This window comes from Amphibalanus amphitrite, unplaced genomic scaffold (assembly GCF_019059575.1).
Source record: "Amphibalanus amphitrite isolate SeventyFive unplaced genomic scaffold, NRLGWU_Aamphi_draft 000015F_arrow, whole genome shotgun sequence".
NCBI lineage: Eukaryota > Metazoa > Arthropoda > Thecostraca > Balanomorpha > Balanidae > Amphibalanus > Amphibalanus amphitrite.
In genome coordinates this window covers 1-20,633 of record NW_024881511.1, presented here as the reverse complement: position 1 = coordinate 20,633, position 20,633 = coordinate 1, and the positions used below count along the sequence as shown (strand labels likewise).

The following is a 20,633-nucleotide window of genomic DNA, read 5'->3' as shown; positions in this document are numbered from 1 at the left end:
GTTTTGACCTAGTTTGAGCTTCATTCTTTAAGTAGGAACAAGACGATGCTTCTTTTGAGCATCGTCACTAAACAAGCCGCCCTCGTTTTGACATTGTTTTTCGTTATTATTGTTACTAGGTACTTTGTTATCATACACAGCATTAACGAGGACCTGCTTCCAAAACAAGGCAGAAACGCTCCAGCTATTTTTGGGACGTGGTAAAAACTAACCGACACCTGGTAACTGTCATCTGACGAACACAAAACAAGCCAGGGGCTCGCAGCGTGTGTCAAAAGTAGGATGCAAAACTAGTCTGTACCCCCGACATTTAGCGTTGAGAATCATTTGACGAGGGGCTAGTCAATATTTTTTACAGTGCTGTGTACAATGTCGGACACATCGCAGTTTTGCAGATGGCTAGATGACAGGGCCACAGGCTGCTCATGTTTGTCCGACCGGTGGGCAATTCCATCTTTGGTGGCGAGACATTGCTCAAATGCTTTTTATCAGACATTGCCATGGGAAAGATATTTCACGGCTGGTAGCCGGCTGGATCGGATCAGATAAACAGAATGTCTCTTTCCTCCCGCTTCCAATAAAAACAAAATTTCCAGTTCTGAAGCTTGATTGCATCGATTCAGCTGAAGTGTTCAACGAACAATCGTGCTGATTGATAAGTATTTCGTTAGCCACTTTGATGCCGTCTGATTTTTGCTGCGTTGCACATTCCGCTGCGTGTTGCGTGCTATGACATTGCATTTTCCATGTTACCTGGATGCCGAAACTCACGGTACACCTGGCGGAAATCGGACTAGATGTTATCTGAGAATGCCAACAGGTTGATATAGATAACATCCTACACTGTCGCCTGGCTTAATGATGTGTTTATTAAAATGTTCATTGAAATATCCTTGAAATATTCCCCCTATCGCAGCTGACCAGTTCCTGGTGAATCGGCATGTTTTGCTGTGAGTCGTCACTGTGTGCACTGCACAATAAATCCCTACTTTCCCGATATTCCGGTAGGTGAATGGATGAATAAAATGGATCAATGGGTGTAAACGAATAGTTGCAAAGTCGATTTACCCAGTGCCTCAATTGCGTGATACCAAAATGGAAGTTGATGCCGCTCCTATTGCATGGCACACCTAGCATGTTGAACTGCCAAGTGGAAGTAAATAGGTATTTCACCACGACCCTGCTTTTAAATTCGATCGACTTCAAGCGTTCACAAAACGGCGGCCCTACACGTCATGTCCATGTAACCCTTTACTGCCATGCTATTTCGAGCGTTTCAAAGTGGACAGATAAGATGTTAGTGAACCAATTACCGCCAGTGAACCTTGTTTGTAAGATTACTGTTAAAAAGTATGTAACACACGAAACTGTCAATAAGTTGTATCGTTTAGTAGACGTGTTGCAACTCCGCGTGACCTGGTATCGTTTTGCACGTCCCGTCGGCGAAGTTGGGTTTCCGGCGGATGTTTGAACTGATCACGACCCAGTGATCGTGGGGCCGTTCAGGGTCTCTGTCGGCCGCACCCCGCCCGCAGCACGCCGTCGACCCGTACCGCCCCCGCCCGTGACCTGACGGTGACCTCTGCCGCCGCGGCGCCGCCCCGACCGTGACCCAGCTGACCCCGTGCTTGATGGCAGAGCTGGTCCTTTCCGTCATCGATTAATGATCATCAGTCCTCGCAAACCGATGTGTGACTGCTCAACGAGCGACCTAATCTATTAGTCCCTTACGCCATTGCACTCTCGACATCTTACGACTATGTGTGTTAGGTGATAAAGTGAATCTTAATTCGTTTCTCACTGCCTGCCATCCTACCTTTCAATTTTCTTTACCGATGACCTGGGCTCATGTCCGGTGACCCCGTGGCTCCCGCCCGTGTGCCCCTGGCCGGTGAACCCGAACCCACTCCAGTGACCCGCGGGACCCAGCCGGACCGAGCCGGGAACTCGCCGGATTAGCGCCACATCCACACCGGCACCCGCTAATCCCGTGAATCGACACAGAATCAGCGCCTTAGCGGCTGACTTTTCCCAGCCGGACAATGGGACCGGGCTGTGGAAAAATGACACTATCAGATAGTGACCGGTGGAATAACAAGGATGGAATGTGAGCTTCCTGTGGAATCATGGCGACAGAACAAGCCAAATCACGTTCATCGGGGTGTTTGGTGCGAGGGACTGCACTACCTTCTGATCTGCATCTTTAATTTGACCTTTACATGCACGGCGAGATGCATTTAACAGCACTTCGAACCTTGGGAGGTGCTTTCATCACTTTGAGGCAGGTCGCTCCGACACCGGTTTGTTGTATCCTCTCACGGTCGGCTCACCGGGCCGGGGTGCGGCTCAGTGACCCCTGACCTCAGAGACGGTACCGCTCGGTGCTGGACCGTCACGTGACGGCGCCGTCACGTCACGTCACGCTGGCGGAAGGCGTGTGTGCGCCTTTTTGTCGCCGCGCTCTGCCGCGCCGCCGGCGGCCCGTCACGGGCAGACGGGTCTCGGGGTCACGGCCGGGTCACCGGAGGTCAGTCCGGCTCCGGCGGGCGGGGCCGGACGGGCTGAGAGCTCGTGATGGATGCACACCATATAACGCGACTGTGAGCGATGCGAATCTGATACATAGGAATTACATCGCGCGGTTGAAACAAAGCTGCTGAGCCGGCAGGTGCCTTCGAGATTCTCGCTTGTCGCTAGCCTAAGATGCCTCATGCTTGATCTCTCACCTTGCATTCTCACCATTCTACCATCTAAACCGACTGTTAAAAGCCTGTCTGCCTATCACTCATCTGTGACGTCTCTTCCCGATGTCTCTGTCAGCCGGGACGGGGCCGTCACGGCGGCAGCGAGGCGCGGCGGCCCGTCGCGCACCGCTCGGACCCGTGTCGGACGTCACGTCACGTCACCTAGCGCGTGTCACACGCCGCTATCTGTGATACCATCGGACGGGCGCGCGTCTCGTGACCGGCCTCGTCGAGCTGGATTACCGAGATCGTCTCCTAACGCCCTCAAAAGCGTCATCGTGGCCATGAATAATTCCTAGAATGCTTTCGGTTCGATGTTCGCCGGCAAATGCCGCGGCATTTGCCTCGTATTGGGTGATCCTTGAGAATCTAATGCCAGTGCGCGATGAGTTCATGTTTCATGTGTGAATTGTGATGTGACCTAATTAAAGGGACAGTATCACCATTTTGATGAAATTTGACATTGCATAGGCCCCACCTTTCTGGTCCGGGAACTGAAGACCGATCCTCGAAGCTCCACACCGTTTTCCCGCTATCGCCGCTCAAAGTACGAAAGGTGTACCACACTTTGAATCGTGCTTCACTATCTTCACTGTTTAAATGTTTGCGCCGTTTTGAATTGACCGCCAGTAATAAAACTTTTACCCTGGTCATTTCATCAAATTTTATAAGGCCAAAACGTTTTTCGCACTTATTCATCACCGTTAAATTCATTAAATAGTCGTAGGCAATTTCCGCTGTTTCCTTCGGATTCTAGCGGCTCAACAAAGGAATTCCTCCAGCTTGAATCACAATCTCCCTCCAATGTATGACGTTTATCACGTGATTGTCACGTGATATTTTCTCCCATTGTCAATTGTCACGTCCAATTGTCACTCCCTCCAATTGTCACGTTACATTTTTATAGGCAATACCTAAGGCTACCTCTCCCTAAGGACAACTCAATCAGAAGAACGACCGCGTAAGCGTAGCGTCAATAATGTATTATCTGCGCCAGTTCTGTAGTAATTTTGCATGCTTCCAAACTGGCGGCCATGCTTGTATAGTGGTGGTTCGCTCATGAAAATGAATCATGAAAATGAAATGTGGTTGCAATATTTTTCACCGAGTTCGGTCCTCAAACTATGTTTTTCTGATTCAGAAAAATAAGAAATGCTAGTAAAAAAAAAATCAGCTCCATACATGGATATTTTTTTCGATGATACTGTCCCTTTAAGTGACTGCGAGGGCTCGTTATGTATTGATAATGGGACATTATCTTTCGTAAGCTCATTTAGATGGGTACGTGCTTTCATACGATGCACCGATGATAGGCACATTTAGCTGGAGTTTTACTGAACACCTCTGATAGGTAGGTAAGTTGCATTAATCATGCTTGCCATAAATAACCAAATAGTCAATATCAAGCCTGGCAATAAGTTTATTACATTTTCATAATGAGAACGATAATTTTCTGTCCGTCAGGACTGATAACGGTTCCAGGGCAGATCTCTGACAATTGGTGCGCACCGCTGCGCCGAATCTGTCTAATGTGGGTCTTCCTGACCAACCGTATCTCGTCATTCCTCGCCTTGCGTCGATCTCATTGATAACTCGCCTCTCCGATCTCGAGTCGTCGGTGATGGAGGACAGACTTCTACGAAGGCGCTCATTTCAGCTGTGGGAGTGATGAGGACTGAGATTGGAAGACATCTCATCTAACTTGTCAGCGGTTTAGTCTCCTCATTGAACTTGACCTTATACGGCAAGGATTGATAAGGCTGAAATATGTGTTTACATAATTATGTGGCATGCTTCAGGAGCCGTTCAGTTTACTCTAACTGCCCTCTTCTGCCTTATGCACGTGCAACTTCTGGCGAGTCTTATGACTGTGCCCCGTCCCGTCCGACCGTCGGCTCTTAGTCCGGTCACGGATCACCTGTCGTCTTTCTCCGGTCAGGTCATGATTATCATGCCGTCCACGTCTGGTCACGGATCGTCTGCCTTTCCTGCCTCCTGCCATTCCTTTCAGTCATTGGTCAGTTGCAGTGATCAGTGCTCGATTCTCTGCCACTTCATTGTGTTCCGGTCACAGGTCGCTCCTGCCTCCCGCTCCTCTCGGTCACTGGTCAGTGGCCGTTCCTCTGCCGGTTCACTGCCATTCCTGACCGGGTCGTCTGCCATTCTGCTTGTCACCGGTCATCCACCATCCCCGCCCGGCAGCGGGAACGAGTGCACTCGTATATGACATTCAGAGGTGACGACCAGCGGTGACGACTGACGACCGAGATGACAACCGGTGAACCGTGACCGAACTCCGTACCACCCTGAGAGCCGGCGGTCGGTGCTCTCCGTCCTAATGCTATCCTCAGCCGCCCTAGGAATGACCACGGCTGGATCTCTCTCAGAGGGCCCGAAGACTTCATGTGGTGATCGACTCTATGAGAGGAGACAGTCTGTATTGAGTCGGGGTGACGCGGCGAAGCGCCGCTATGGGCGGTGAGGTGGAACTCAGGAAGGTGTGGCTGGGCATGGGTTGATGGCCTCTCTTTCTCCTGCCAGGTGATTCCCGTGCAATATGGTGTGTCAGGCTGACTGCAGACTGCAGCGACTGTCTGCGTCTGTGTTTGTACACAGTGCACTGAGCAGTGTCATGTGTCAGATAGACACTCAGGATTGTGTCTGTGTGTGCATGTGCAGTGTCAGCTGTCAGGCAATCTCCAGCGATTTTCTGCACTCTGCACTGCACTGTGCCGTCATCAGGCGGCGCGGTGGTCTATCGCTGTCAGATTGCAAAGGAAGAACGAATACGTCTCAGGTTCACTGTGAACTGAACTCAGCGCAAGAGGGGCTGAATGCATGCCTGCATCCGTAGCCACATGTATGAGGAATTGAAGTCATCGCACAGGAGATTGCACTCGGCGGTGCCCGGTGCCGGCAGATTGAAGTCGTTTATCATTGTCGCGTGTGTCCCAGCTCTAGCGGTGCCCAGTCGTTCTGTTCGGTCCCGGTATTGATGCCAATGGGTCTCCCGGTGGCGAGTGGTGCTCCGTTTCTGTCCAACTAGTGCTCGACATCGGCTTATTATCGGCCGTCATAACCGATTGACGCGGCTGATCGACTCCAGCATCGCTAATGAAGCGCAGTTTTATATGTACCGGGAGGCTCCCTGTCTGGAGTGACGCAAGCAGCACAATTGGGCAGTGCCTACATACGTCAGTGTACCTGTGCACAAACGTTTGTCAAAGCTTATCACCGTCCATTTAAAGCCTGTGTGCCGGCTGATAAAGCTGTCGGGATTGTGTCTTGTTAGCATGTTATTTGAACGTCGACAGATATGGGTGCGTACAAGCCGGTTTCATTTGTAAGCTGTAAGCCCGATTTACACCAAACGACTGGCAGTCAGGAGAGCATGACTAATTACTCTCGTCTGATCTCCGGATGGTCTGCCAAGCTTTGCCATGTGACCGGGAGAGTGGCGGCGCTTGTTCCTCATTTCACCGGGGCAACACTCGTTTGCGCTGCGCTTGGCAGAATGGCCATGTAGTTGATCACGTGCAATGGCTAATGCTGCCGCCGCCGGAAACTGTACGGAATCTGGCTGTCACGGTACGGTCCGCACCGGTCCGCACGGGTGACGGTCGGTGACTCATCTGAGCAGCGCCGCGCACCAGCCAGTCGCCGCGCCCGTCTCACTCTGTCGACTCGCTATGAACACGCTCGCAATCCTGTTAATGAAGCTGTTGCGACCCGCCCGGTAACCTCTCCCAACCTACCGGCTCACAATTATGTGCTGATGACTCTGACCTTTATTGCTGGCCATGCTGTGCAATGTGCAAGCCGGCTGATTATTTTGCTTTCATGTCGCTGGGCGGCGGGTGGGCGGGAGTGGCAGGTGGTAGAGGCACGCCGCACGACTGAGCCGCACCTCGCGGCACCTCTAGGCTGTCGACCTCAGGGAGCCGGTAACACCTCCATTCTCTCTCCGCCGGCCGGTCGGCCCCCCGCTGGCCCACTCCTGCCTTACGTGCACCTGGACTGAGCTGTATAAACTCTGAGCACTGTGCAGTGTGCACGGCTCGGCGCCGGCACGCGCTGACCGTTTCCTGTGCCACTCCCAGCCGGCGGTTGTAGCTCCTGTGTCGCGTTGCAGCGGCTCCGGCACGCCACCCGCCGCGGCCGGCCTTTTGTGGTGACGTCAGTCGGCGAACTCGCCCGCCGGAGCTCGCCCTCCGCCTGACCACCAGCTGACTGGACAGGCAGGTGTCTGGTCCGGCGGGCAGCTCACCGTGGCTGGCTGGTCAGGGAGCCGCACCGGAATCCCGTCCCGTCCGGAGTCACTGAGCACGGACAGCTCTGAGCTTCACGGTCCGAACGTTGCCCCGTCCCACCATCCTACTGCAGCTGTAACAGCTTTTCGAGCAGCCTTTACACGAATCACGGCCGGCAAAGTCCGTCCTCGCCCTCACGTCCACTTTGTATGACGCTGTTAGTCGGACATACGCCACCACCTGAGTCACCCTGAGGGAATTTTGCTCCAATCCGGGGATTATGTTTGTCGGAGCGTCACTAACCCACGTCATAGTAGTACGACTGAGCTCTCTCCATTTCCGTCCCAGCGCGGCCTAGTGTCCGCGACGAGTCGCTCTGAGGTCGTCAGTGGTGTCCGTGGTGGCTCACGGTGTTGGCTCGTCGGTACGTGCTCGGTCAGAGTGGGGGAGGGGAATGGCTACGTGCCACGTCGGGGTGCGCGGGAGTGTAAAAAACTGCCGGATGGGCCACGTCTGCCGTTCGGTGTCAGCAATCGGTTCTCCGCCCAACACCCTACGGTAGCTCTGACGCCTGTTTCCGCCTCGTTTCGCCCTGTCCCTCCTTCTGTGCCGGCGGATGGCCTGTCTGGCAGTGCAGCGTTCCACCCACTGTTGGGCGAACGGCGCCTGTGCTGACTTTGCCTCTGCCGCTCCTGTGTTGAGAAAAGAGCCAACCGACCGGCTGTCTGGGGCGGAGTCGCCGCTACCGGACCTGGCACGGACAGACACGGAGCCGCCATCAGCCGCTCCCGGTCCGGCCCACCGGGTCACGGGGGTCGTCTCAGAGGTCACGACCGCTTCGGTCACCGTGACTCCCTGTCAGACAGCCGGTGCACGGAGGTCGCCAGCCGTGTCCGGACGAGCGACCGGTCGGCACGAGGGTCAGACTGATGGCAGGTGGGGAATGCAGGGTCAGTTCGGGAACCATAATAGCCAGGCGTCAGCTGGTCGACGGAAATTGCATCTCAGTAGATATCGTGGTCGCCGGTCGGATGCATACAGAGGTCGGTCACTAACACTCGCTCAGCTGTTGTCGGTCCGCGCTAGCCGGATTCGCCATTCGAGCAGGTCACTGCACCGCTCCGTCCAGCGATCAATCACGATGGTGGGCGTCTCTTCGGCCGTGAGCGCCCACTTTCTCTGGCCCGTGACGCCGTTGACCCAGAGCTGGCACGGCGGCAGGTAGACACAGCCTTACAGCACTGCTTTGTGGCGGGTCTGACAGCGCCCGCCACGGCCGGAGCGCAGGACGGTCGGGAAGCCCGGCAGGTGCCCGTCGCTCTCAGCGGTTTGCAGCGAGAGAGCTGTCAAAAATCCTGCAGAAACATCGGTAATCTCATATTGCTGAGCTGCTTGGGAAGCCGTCAAAGGAAGAACGACGCACTGGCAAGTGGGCGACCACGTTTCAAGGATAGACCTAACTGCATTAGGCGATTAACTGGGAAAGTAGTGAAATAAAACGGCGGTGTTACTCACTGGATACCCCACTTTATGAAAACCCTCTGCATAAGAACGGGCTTAGGTACTGTTTAGATATTCAAAATCAACTAGTATGTAGGTATTCCGGTAGGTCAAATACGGACAAATACACTAAACACTTGCTGCTGGCACGTAATACGCTACAAATATCAGCCTTTGCATCCTCATCTCAAATAGGGGAGAGCGGGGAGAGTTGTATCATGTCCAAGTTGTATCAGGGCGAATTGTGCCAAACTTATCCAATGGATGGCGCTCGCGACACGACCAGCCGACGAGGTTTTCCGGGCGCCATCTTTCCCTGTTCTGTCTTGTGGCTGAGTGGACGCGTCTCGAGGTGAGAGCCGATTTTATATTTTTTAATGTCATTCTAAAAAAAATAAGTTGCAAGAAAATGTGTGTTCTGGGCATTTAGATGTGCACGAATTTGAAAGATCTCCGTAGCGGTGGTGAGGGTAGGTTCTAAGGCTGCGTGAGTGAAAACGGATTTCTCCAGCTGTCCGCTGTTTTTCTAGCACGAGGATGTTTTTTTCCAAGATGGCGGCTAGGTACATGTTGTATCAGAGCCGGGTGGGGTATGTTGTAACATGTATGTATGTATGTATGTATGGGTATGTTGCTTTTGATCGCGAAAGCTAAGCCCTGGCTCGCGTTTGTAGGTAGCTAGTCAATGCTCGTTCCATTTCGGCACAATGTGTTAGCTTCTTTGCTCTTAACGGGCCACTTTTGCGTCTAGTCTGTTGATGTTTCGTTCGGATTGCATTGACCTAAGTTTGGTCTAATAAAGTGAAGCCTTTAAGCATACCTATACATTTTATTAACCCCATTTAATGTTGTTGTTATGTTCAAAACCAGTAGCAAGCACACTCCCTGAAACGTGAAATAGTGATACAAATTACCCCACCATGTGATACAACTCACCCAAGCCATGGGGCAAGTTGTACCAAAAACATTGTTCTATTCGGGAGACCGTAGAAGAAAAACTGGTAGAGGTAGCGGAAAAGTTACTTTGCACAAAAAAAGCAGAAGAATCAAGGAAGGGGATAGTATGGAAATAATGAGTTTATCACGGATAGTTACGAGGTTATGGGTCTCGGAGTAAAAACTGATACAACCCACCCCACTCTCCCCTAACTACAACCGATAGCGATGGACGCAGACACTCCGTTGCGCCGCTTTTGAGCATCAGGGTCGAATGATCATCCTCACCTGCCACCTGCACCCTGACATGCCCACTCCCATCCCTTTTGTGTGGCGATCGATGCTTGTCCAATGTCCATCTCCCCGGCACTCACCATATACAGCTATCGGTATCCTGCCCGCTATGGCCGGTGCGGCGGTGGGGTCGCTGACCGACCGCGGCCCTTCCTCACGACTTCACGGTCGTTCTCCGTGGTACCGTGGAGGGCGGAGACGGCGTCTCGCCGACTCCAGCCGTGACAACATCCGATCAGCTGATGACTGCCGTCTCTCGGACTCCGGGTGACTTAGAAATACTTCTGCCGTAACGCTGTGGCAGGAGTCACGAGGACTTTGTGTGACATTTACTGTCGACTCTTGGTCCATGACTGTCCAATTCCGTGGCTTTTTGTCATCTCATTTCTCTGTGAGATTGATCGTGCCTTGGTGACTCCATTGATTCTCTGTGGTGCTATGTAACACTGAGTGTGGCTGCCGCTGTCAGCGCCACTCCGTGACTAACCGTGACGCTCGTTGCCTTTCCGTGGTTCGGTCACTGTCGGTCGTTACCCTCCTCCTCTCGTACCATCAGACACGCACCTCCAAGTCGGGAAATCCACTCCAAGTCAGCTAATGTGGAACATCTCGCAGGTCCGAACGGAATCAATCATCATGGGGCTCCTGGTCTGCCGATATGCTAGAGGAACGTTGAACATAGCAACGCAGGTCATTATTTGGACATGATTGGCTTTGATGTGGGATTGACTTGTACCGTGTATTTATATCAGACCTGTTACAGTTCTTTGCCATGGCTCGTGATACTCTAATTGCACACATTACTGGCCTAAATCGTCTTTTTGTAACGGATATTGGATGACGATAACAGGAGTTGACCACAATCTGCTCTGAATGCCCGCATTATTACCGTATAACCGGTGCACGGAACCCAGTGCCGTCCAGCTACCGAGCCCAGCCGGCCTCGGTCCGATCGGGCTGCACGCCGCCCCATTTTATCGGTCGTGCAGATTGGCCCGGCCGCCGCCAATCGGCCGGCCTGTCAGTCTCGGTAACTGCTTCCCACTCGTTCACGGGTTTTCCGGGTGAACGGGGGCCAACGCGGCCTATCTACGGCCGTCTCGGCGGAGCTCCACCCGCGACCACCGCCGCTGGACGGGCTGATTGGGGGCCCCTGACCGGCCCCTATGGAGGAGAGGCAACTCGCCAAACACCCAAACTGGGACTGGAGGTCGCTGCGACGTCCGACCAGTGGCCTCCACAGGGTCGGGGCCCGTTCGGTGCCCTGCTGCTTGAAAGGAAAGCTTCGACGTAGTCATCAATTCCCGCCTGCAAAACTGAAGGCTACCTGGGCTGGGCCAGAGACGATGCAAGCGGTCGACTTTGTATCACCTCACCCTAACATTAACACAGAACTAGCGTTGAGACGTGGACTCGCTCCCTCTAAGGCGCCGGCCTGCTCGCCTTTTGGCGCTGATCCGCTCACTGCGTACCGTGGCTGGTTGAGTGATGACGTGGCTCCGATCCTCCGCCGTCCGCCGTTTCGGCCCGGTTCAGAGGATGCCGCCTTTCTCGGCTGGGCCGTGATGAGATATTGTGATGCTAAACGGCCGTAGCGGGCGGACGATCACAAACGGACGGAGGCTGGGCCTGACGCATTGTGAGACGGCAGCGCTGGGTGGCCGCGGAGGTATGGCTGGAAAAGAGACGGGAGATGGGGATGGATGGTGTTAGAGTCTGATTGGTCCAGAAAAGGTGTTTGAGTTGGGGCAGGTTGAGTTGTCATGGAGTCTGACTAGCTGGACTGAGTCATGTTAGGTCCGGTCCGGAAAGGACTGGGCTAGAGTCGGTACCTACTGGTGGAGGTGGAATTGTATCAGAGCGGGGCCGACCCGTCCAGCTGGTGCGGAGGAGGCCGGAGGTCGGACATTCCTCCCCGGCCTGGGTGGTCCCTGGGCGGTCAGCCGCCTCTCGCCGGATCGCCGGCGTTAAACCGTGACCGGCGGCGACCTATGGGATTCGGACACCCCAGACCCGACCGCCGAGGGCACTTACCTGCTCCTTGACAACACTGCCGGCCTGACGGTGGGATGTGGGGCGGGGAGGTCACGCGTGGCAGGATCTGAGGAGGTTCCGGGTGGCCGCGGCACGGTAAGGGGTCTCCCTGAAGGATCCGGGGTGCTGGAGACGCTTCCTACTAGTCATACGACCCGCGGAGGAATCTGGGGCAGGGCGCAGCGGCACGTGCCCGTGGTGAACTGGAACTGAATAATCTCTGACGTTAGTTGACCCCTATGGGTGCCGACTTGATTCCGCTCTCGTCCCACCCATCGTTCCTTTCTGTCCTGAGTCCTCACTTCCCCTCCTGTGCGTTTGTCCCCAGCATTTACCCACAGCACATCGATCACCATTCGACTCGCACTCCGACCTGCATCTGCTCTATTGGCGTGCCTCGGTCGGTATGCGCCCGTCCCGTTCTCCGGGACCTGCTGCGATCCGGCCGTAATGAACATTCCTCGGCTCACCGGGCGGCGGCCATCGGCTGTCGGGAGGCGACGATACCGGCTGACGATACCGTTCTGATCCAAGCTGATCCCGGTGTGATGCTGCTGATCCTGCTTTGATCCCGCATGGTCCACGTCTTATCCCTGCTGACCCTGTCTTGTCCCATTCAGTCCCATTCCGATCCTGCTGATCCTGGTCCCGCTTTGATCCAGTCTGATCTCATATGGTCCCGTTCTGATCCTGATGATCGTGCCCGAACCTTTCCGGTCTCGTTCCGATCGCGGCTGGGTTCCCCACTGTCCGCCCCGGCATCGTTGTGTCTAATTTGAGGCCCCCTGGTCAGCATGCTGTCAGTGGCCAATGGCCATGGAAGAAAATATTGGAGCCGATTCCAGGCTAATTGGCTGTCTAAATAATTCAGAGCACTGTGCTGGCTATCTGTGGCAAGGCATTACATTCGATGTAAGGAAGTGCTCAGGTCTGATAATGAAGCTGTCGTCTTGTGTAGAGGATGTTTATTTCGACCGCCCACGGCAATCACTGCGATGGAGCTTCGATGCCGAGCATTGCTCGGGAAACTTTTCTTGTTCATGTCATTGAACTCTACCCAAAGAGCGGCACACTGCAGTAGGTATGCGGTGTGGTGAGATTATAATCTATCTCAGTTAAGCTGCCACTGGACCCACATCACTGCCGTAAACTGTGTCTATATACAGTGCGTGCTCGCTAAGCTGCAGCCGCCGCTAGATTTTACCTAGACCTCCAGGTTATAAGGAAATGTTCGGTGGCATGTTTGTATTGCTTTCTGCTGAACCAGTAATCTGAGCCACTTAAAAATGAAATCGGCTCTACCGCAGTATTGTGTGAGGAACAATGCAAAATACGCGCATCAGAAAAAAATCAACAACGGACATTTTACATAATGCATACCTACGATAGGTTGGTATTTGCAAAGTGGTCGTTGCCTCCATTGCCATTCTGGATAGTCTGAGCTGGGTCTCGGCCTGACCGAGGCGCCATGCAGTCGCCTTCTCCGTATGCCCAGGCTCCTCTCCGAGCCGTTCGACTCTCGAACAATCGGTGATTTACCGCGGAATGGTGCGTTAAACCGTCACCTGCCGACGCTACAGGTGGGAACTCTCTCACGTTAATCAGAGGCCGGGTGAACCGGGCGACGGGCCGGCGCCGATTGTCTGAGCACGCGAGGTACTCACAGACAGGTACTCGGCGTGGTACACGACACATAGCTGTACTCGTAGGTGTATTACCTTCATGGCTTGGTACACGGCACATGACTGTATGTGCCAGACGGGTGAATGACTTATTGCGGGACACACCGTTGTGCGTGTGTAACCAGAGGGGCTGCTCAGCATGCTACACGACACACATGACATAGCGCATACTCATACTGCATGTATAACAGACGTTACCTCTCTGCTGGTGCGTCAGACCCCTACAGTTCGGGAGCAGCCTCCCTACTGCTGTAAACGTTTCCTGACTCACGTCTACACAGCTGTCCGCCGTGATTTACGCACAAATTATCCTGTGAACGTGCTCGTGATAGTGCGTGACCGGTGTGCAAGACGCAGCAAATGAACAGAGCGATTACCGTTCTCCTGAGCAGCCTTCCCGTCACTGTGGAGATTTACGGTGTACGGATGGGAATAAATCAAACGGGCGGGTGGCGTGCTCCGGACCAGATGGCGTCCTCCGCCGCCCGGTGTCTGTGCACGCGGCGGCAATCACCCTGTGCACGCGGTGGTCACTGTGCACGGTGGTGGAGTCTGCCCCGGCCCGGCCCGAACCCTGTGACTGGATACATAGGCCGCATACCTGCCATACCGGCGCGGCGGGCTGACCCCGGCCGAAATCTGCAGTCGATCTGACCTCACCTCACGGTCAACAACTCACGAACCGGACCCGCCCCGTGACTGGGCCTTGTCGTGATCGATGGCATCCCATGGCTGCCTCAACAGAAGCTTTGGCAGCCTGAAGAGCAGCCCGGCCCTCTGTTCTTTGGCATCTCTGGCTTCCCCAGCATCAGCGGCAGCCCGGGTGGCCCTGGCCCTGGCAGGCTCGGCGGCCCGCCTCAGTCCCAATGTTGCCGACCGTGACCCCGACCCGGCCGGCAGAGGTGACACCGGGCGGCCCCTCTGCCATGCCGCGTCATCGCGGCTAGGTGCGCCCGCATTCCAGCCGGGGTTTATTGGTCAGCCGGACAGGCCGACCCGCCCGCGGCGCCGGTCAGACCGGAACGAACGCAAATACCGCGGGTACGGGCATGATATTACGGTCAGAGGAGGACAACACGGTCACACGGAGGGCAGCGCAGTCACTGGGAAATCCTCTCGTAAAGGCGCGGTCACAACATGACAACACGTTCGCAGGGAGATCAACGCGGTTACAGGCAGCACAAGGGGTAGCGGTGAGCGGGGCATCATGCAGTCACTGAAGGACACTCGGGAAGGACGGGAAGGACACCTATAGGCCACCATTGTAGGACCCACGTGTCCTCTGACGATAAGGTCACATTGACCTCCCAAACTTTGTGACAATGGCGCATATTTCTTTCTGTCTGTGACATAGCCGTCAAAAACTTCTGCCATTTATGTGAAACCGCTTTTGTGGTTTGCGTGCTGCTCTAAATAGTTTCATTAGATGAACGACCCCTGCCCATGCCAAAAGTTTCCATCCTCTTTATTGATTCATCACAAAACCCAACAATGAATAATAGAGCTGGCTGGTGATTCGAACAAACGCTGCTTTGTCCTTACCTGGGACACTATGCAGGCTCGCGGCCTTCATAGCCCACTGAGGAAATCCTGTTCACTTCAAAGGCGGTGCGGGCCCAGTGGCACGCGGACGCGAAAAGATCTGAAAAGAAAGCCGCCTGACGTCGTAACCAGCTCCAGTCTCGGCGAAAACAAATAGTGAGACCCCGTGCCGCCGGCAGACAGTGTGCATCAGATAGGCGGGTCCCCGAGTGTTTGTGTTGACATGACAGTAATTAGGAGCTGCCCGCCGATCGTATCTTTGATCTGATCTTTGTCTCCGTCTGTTTCAGAGCGCCGCATGATCCCGCAAAGATAACGGCTGGCACTATGGAGGCCAAGAAGGTTAGTACCGAAACCCCGACGAACAAACAATCGGCGCATTCCGCGGCGCGTCCGCCCAGGCTGCCTGATGGGAGGGGCTCCCTCTGTAACGAATTATCACTCAGCTACAAAGCTTTCTGCCTTTCATTGGGCCAGTAGGTATTCGGTAAAAGTTCGGTAACGTGAGCTGCTCTTTTTGGACTTATTGATGAGTACGTTTTTATTATTTTTGAGGATTGACATGGCTTCACCGATTTCGATGTCGACATGACTTCATGATTCGATTTTATTGAAGACGTAATTATATTTGATGGGGGTTTAACTTGTCAAACTGATAAACGTGTTTTCAAGAATATGTCTTAAAACTGACGTTGATTGCCGTTAATCCCGCTACGTGTTTAAAATACCATTCAGTATTTGACGAGTGTCGGACTTGTGTATGCACCAGACAGCAATCCTTATGTAATGACTCGTACGCATAGTTCTCATAGACTAATGACTCATAGATGTAATAACTCGTAATTTGTACACTGAGCTTTCAAAGACAGTAGCCTTTTTTTGACAAAACTTTATAGGAACACCTGAACATACGAATGCCGGCGTTGAACCGCATATTAACAATAGTGTTCCCATAGGAGTCTGTCTACCAGTCGGTCACATGCCGCGCTGAGCCCACCTTTGCATTATGAAGTGGTTTAGAGCCGGCGGTTACACCTGAGCCACGATACCCTCCGCTCGCCACCGTGCGTGCTCGGAATCCCCGCCTCTGGAGAAGGCGGCGGCAGGTGCCACAGGGACGGATCAATAGCCGATCTGTTCTGCCGCGCCGGCACCGTGCCGATGAACAAAGTTAGCGCCCGCCCGCCATCGGTCGCCGTTCCTCCTCCCACGCTTGGAGCGGAGAGAATGTGCCGTGATTAGCGACCAGTGAGCATCACACACCTGACATCTCCCGTTAGACAGCCGTTAGATATTAACACTTGTTCTGGTCCTGGAAGGTATCATGTTGTTCACGAACCAACTGAAGTTTCTGTCATCAACTCACGCGAGTATCCGGAAGGACAGAGAGATCAGACGGGAACATCGATATTGTAACACAGATCCCAAGACCGGAGTCATGCTCAAATTAATTCTGCCAATTACTTAAAAGATAGAATCTGCCAATGTTGTGACTCATATCCGCTGTCCCATGTTTGCTGCTCGCTGACCGCTGTCCCTTTCCCGCTGCCCACTGCCCGCTGACACCTGACAGCTGACAGCTGTCTGCCCCGCTTCCCGCTGCCCGCTGCCCTCTGACGCTCTCCCCTGTGTTTCAGCGGGGCACCCTGCGCGGCCCGCAGGCCCGCCGCTCCCCCGAGGCGCCCGTCACACTGCGGGGATGGCTGGACAAACAGGGCTCGGAGCGGCTGCGACTCTGGAAGACGCGTTGGTTTGTCCTCTCAGAGTACTGCCTCTACTATTATAAAGGTTGGTGGACTCAAGATCACTTTACTACAGTGTGGACTGGCTACTGCCCACTGTCGGTACTGCTGCACTAACTTGTACAGCGTGCAATGATGTGCAGGTTGTGGTCATGCTTGTTACAGTTACTGTGAAAAATGAGACAATAGGACGGGCTGTCATACTGCGGTGAATCATTCCGTGCTAAACATACAGAAGAAATGCGGGGAAATCCAACGGTTTCGTAGTTCTGGTAATTGTAACAGTGCGTCGTATCGAGCGTCGTGCCGACATTACGTCAGTCGCTATACCATTTCGGCTGAATTTATTCTCCGGGCGATATTTGCATGACATTTGTGGTCACAATCTGGGACACATTGTCATCGGTCACGGAATGATCATTAAATGGCATCACGGAATAGGTCAGACTGGTCCGGGCTAAAGCGAACACCGAGTCGATCCATGGCCTACATTTGTCGCATTTAAATTTCGCCGCCACGTGTGCATTACTGTGCCGAAAAAGACGGTAAAATGTGTAAGATCTCATTGATGGCAGCATCCACTGTCGGTCTGGGCGTCTGGTCCCTTTTCAGTCAGTGTTTTTTCCGCTAAGTGGAGAAATATAACTGTTGATCAGGGCAGCATGGACTCGCCTTCATGTTGCACTCGTTCGACCCACGACCCAACGTAGGCTGATAGATCGGTCACGGACACTAAAAAAAAGGCGGCCGTAGAATTTGGCACAGTGGTTTTGTCCCGTGATAAATGTGCTTGCATGCGGATGCAGCTATTACGAGTGGATTGCCTGTCACCGAACGAACACCCATACATTTCTGAGTAAAGCAGCATAGCGAAGGTTGATGTTGAAATTACTGACAAGTAACAGGAACTGGAAGAACAAGCCATCCGCACCTGCACAATATCAAAGCAGACAATTTTCTCTTCTTCGACACACTATTTCCACTGATCGAAACCCTTTGAAAGTTTGGCATGTTTTCCTTTATTTCTCCAACTCGGTTGCAAAGTTTCGTCTGTGGGAAGTGCGGACGCATCAGTCGGTGATTTGATTGTCTCCCAGCCGCGGATGGAGGGTAGCTCCAGTGCGCCTCTGTCGGAGCTTCATCGACCGCTCGTTAGTCGGTATCGAGTGTCCTGTCTCGCTCGGTGTTAGCCAGTCGCCTGAGGTCGATGCGGGGTCCAGACAGCAAGGTGATCGCCGATAGCTATTTATAAACCCTGAAGAGGTCTGGGCGATCATTATGAACGAGCTGCCGCGCAATACAGCCGATAACTCAGGGTGTTACACCGTGTGAAGACACTTATCAAGGCTACAGATGGTAGTGCTAACACTTATAAAGCCAAGCCCTAGGTCATGTGATATTTATATACCATCTACTTTGGCTAACTCCGTTCCGTGAACTGCTTTGCTCGCTGCTAGTATCGCCGGTGCACATATCCCGCCCGTTCGGGCCGTATCGGACTAGCAGTAACCGGTATGCAAATTAAGTCTGCTCACTGCGCCGTGTATACGCAGACAGAATACACCTATCAGAGGTGGCCGTACATGTCGCTCCTCTGTCGGACATTACCATACGAGCTGCGTGGCCGGATCCGGTTCCCATTCAGTCTGCCCACGCGGCCGGGCGCGGCGATCGACGCTGACCGGGACATCGGCGCACGCCTTCAAACGACTGAAGAGAGTTCAATGCCTGAAACACACAGGGAGTCCGTCCGTGAAAACTGAATGCCCGTGAAACTTAAATCCGTGAAACCTGAAGGCGGTGTGTCTGAATATGCACGACAGATTCGGGAGGATTTGTGTGTGCGCAGGTGCTGTCATCCCGTCTTATCACCGGTAATGGAGTCGATTACATCGAACTGTAATCCACCATCACTGAGACGGGAATTCCAGAAGCCACTCACGTGACTGGTGATCAGACCAATGAGCGGGACTAATCAGCATTCATGTCAGCTGTTCGGAGAGTGGCTCGAACAGTCGAGGTGTTCATTGTTCCTCGTCTCCTACGCATTATGGGGTCCATAGCGTCGTGAGGCCGCGATACGTGAAGGACGTCTTATCACTTTCTGACTTCCCTTAAGGCCCTCTGTGGGCTGCTTAGAGCCCACGTATCCCCTAGGCCTAATCAGATACATTAGTGGTCGCACCAGCATCTGTTTCTTTTTTTGCACATGTTGGCGTTCGCCATCTTCTGCCCTCTGGCGATCACGCTGCTACTTCAGCGATGCGGCGCTGGCGGTGACTCTGTGGCTCTGGAGGCGTAGTGCAGACGACTGCCGCTGGGCGGCGCCAGTGGTCCGTCCCGGGCCGGCGCGGCGGGCGTCCTCCGCCCACCCCGCCTCTCTCCGCCCCTCTCTCTGTCCCGACGGTCCCTCTACCTGTGCCCCTCTCGGTGCCAGGTGATCAGTCCATTGTTTGCCAAGTCGGTGGGTTCTGCCGACCCGTGCCCCCGTCAGCTGGGCGTCGGGTCGGCTCACGGTGCAAGGACCACGGGAGGGCCACGGGGATCAGAGGGCCATGGGATCAGGTACCACACGGGACCACAGGATAACGGAGCACGGGGCAGCCAAAGGACCTCAGGATTGATGAAGGGCGCCCGCTGTCACAGGCGGCATTCCCGTCAGAAAGACATGCTTGTAGCCTTCTACACATATCCTATTTGTGACTTTCACTAACGACCGTTTATTTGTACTTCGGGTCCTGGATCTGATTGTGGGTCCATACCTGTGTTCCAATCCACGACGCCAGTCATGTGCTGCATGTGTGATCTAATTACATTGTACCGCCGCATGGTTCTGACCGCTTGCCTGCCTGCCTCTGTTTTCGCAGACGCCCGTGAGGACAAGCTGCTGGGCTCTATTACGCTGCCCTCCTACCGCGTCTGTCCCGTCTCGGCCGAGGACAGGGTGCACCGCAAGTTCTCGTTCCGTATCGAGCACGCCAACATGCGGACCTACTACTTCGCCTGCGACACCAAGGAGAAGATGACCGAGTGGATGAACGCCATCAGCCTGGCCAGCATCATGCAGAAGGACCCGGGGTAAGTGCGCCGTGCTGCTTTACGATACAGGCTTCGAGTGTACCATGGATACGCACCCGGACATAGGACATTTCACAAACGTGTAGTTTCTTCCATGAGTACAGCAGCTCGCTGGTTCGCAAGAAACGTTGCTGGAAAATGTGTCGACGAGACGTTTTTTTTCTCTGATAGGTAGAACGTCGGAATACCCGCCCAACGGCCGGCCAGGTTGGTATTTGTAGATTGGTGGAGCTAAGGACCGCATTTTCCTGGTTGGGCATCCGCCACCGGTAATATGATATGAACATCAACATACATTATGTCAGAGATAAAAGCATACATCATGCATTCATGTTTTTTGTGGAAAATTCGGTCTAATTAATATGGCTGCCGATGAGGCGTGATGCCATTTTTCGTCTTTTTGATGTTCGCTATGGCGCCATGCGTTGTCGGCTCCCTAAATGAGTGAGTTCCTTGTAAGGTAGTCGCGTGTTGGCAGCACGTGTGCTAGAGCTCCTGACACTGACACCCTCTGTCGACTGATGATAACACGCAGCCGGCGCCTTCCGGTCCTCGGTCCGGGTTGGAGACAGTCTGCGCTCAGCGCTGGTCGTTCCAGTGACGTCATCGATCCAGTGACATCACCCGCCGGCGGGCCGGCAGTAGCGTGACTGACCGGCCGGCGCCGGGCCGATCGGTCGGTCTGTTTGTCGGCGACAAGGCCGTCTGTTAGTGGCGCCGACCCTGCATATCGAACAGGGACGTCCGGCACCGCTCGCCGGTCCAACGCCGGTCCACCTTCAGCCGTCTGTGGGGGGCTCACCGCGGTGAGGTGCTGCCGCCCACGAGTAG

At 54.0% G+C, this 20,633-nt stretch overlaps 1 protein-coding gene across 1 annotated transcript in view; it reads left to right on the top strand.

Annotated features, from left to right (window-relative positions):
* The window catches only part of LOC122385191 (pleckstrin homology domain-containing family A member 4-like), a gene marked incomplete at its 3' end in the record, with an annotated part of 30,874 nt that extends 11,072 nt beyond the window's left edge, over positions 1 to 19,802 (top strand). The window contains exons 2-4 of the mRNA XM_043373292.1: positions 15,273 to 15,324; positions 16,620 to 16,770; positions 19,592 to 19,802. Of these exons, the coding sequence (XP_043229227.1) occupies positions 15,273 to 15,324; positions 16,620 to 16,770; positions 19,592 to 19,802 (414 nt within the window). The remainder of the gene's footprint in view (positions 1 to 15,272; positions 15,325 to 16,619; positions 16,771 to 19,591) is intronic.
* Between the last annotated feature and the right edge of the window lie 831 nt (positions 19,803 to 20,633).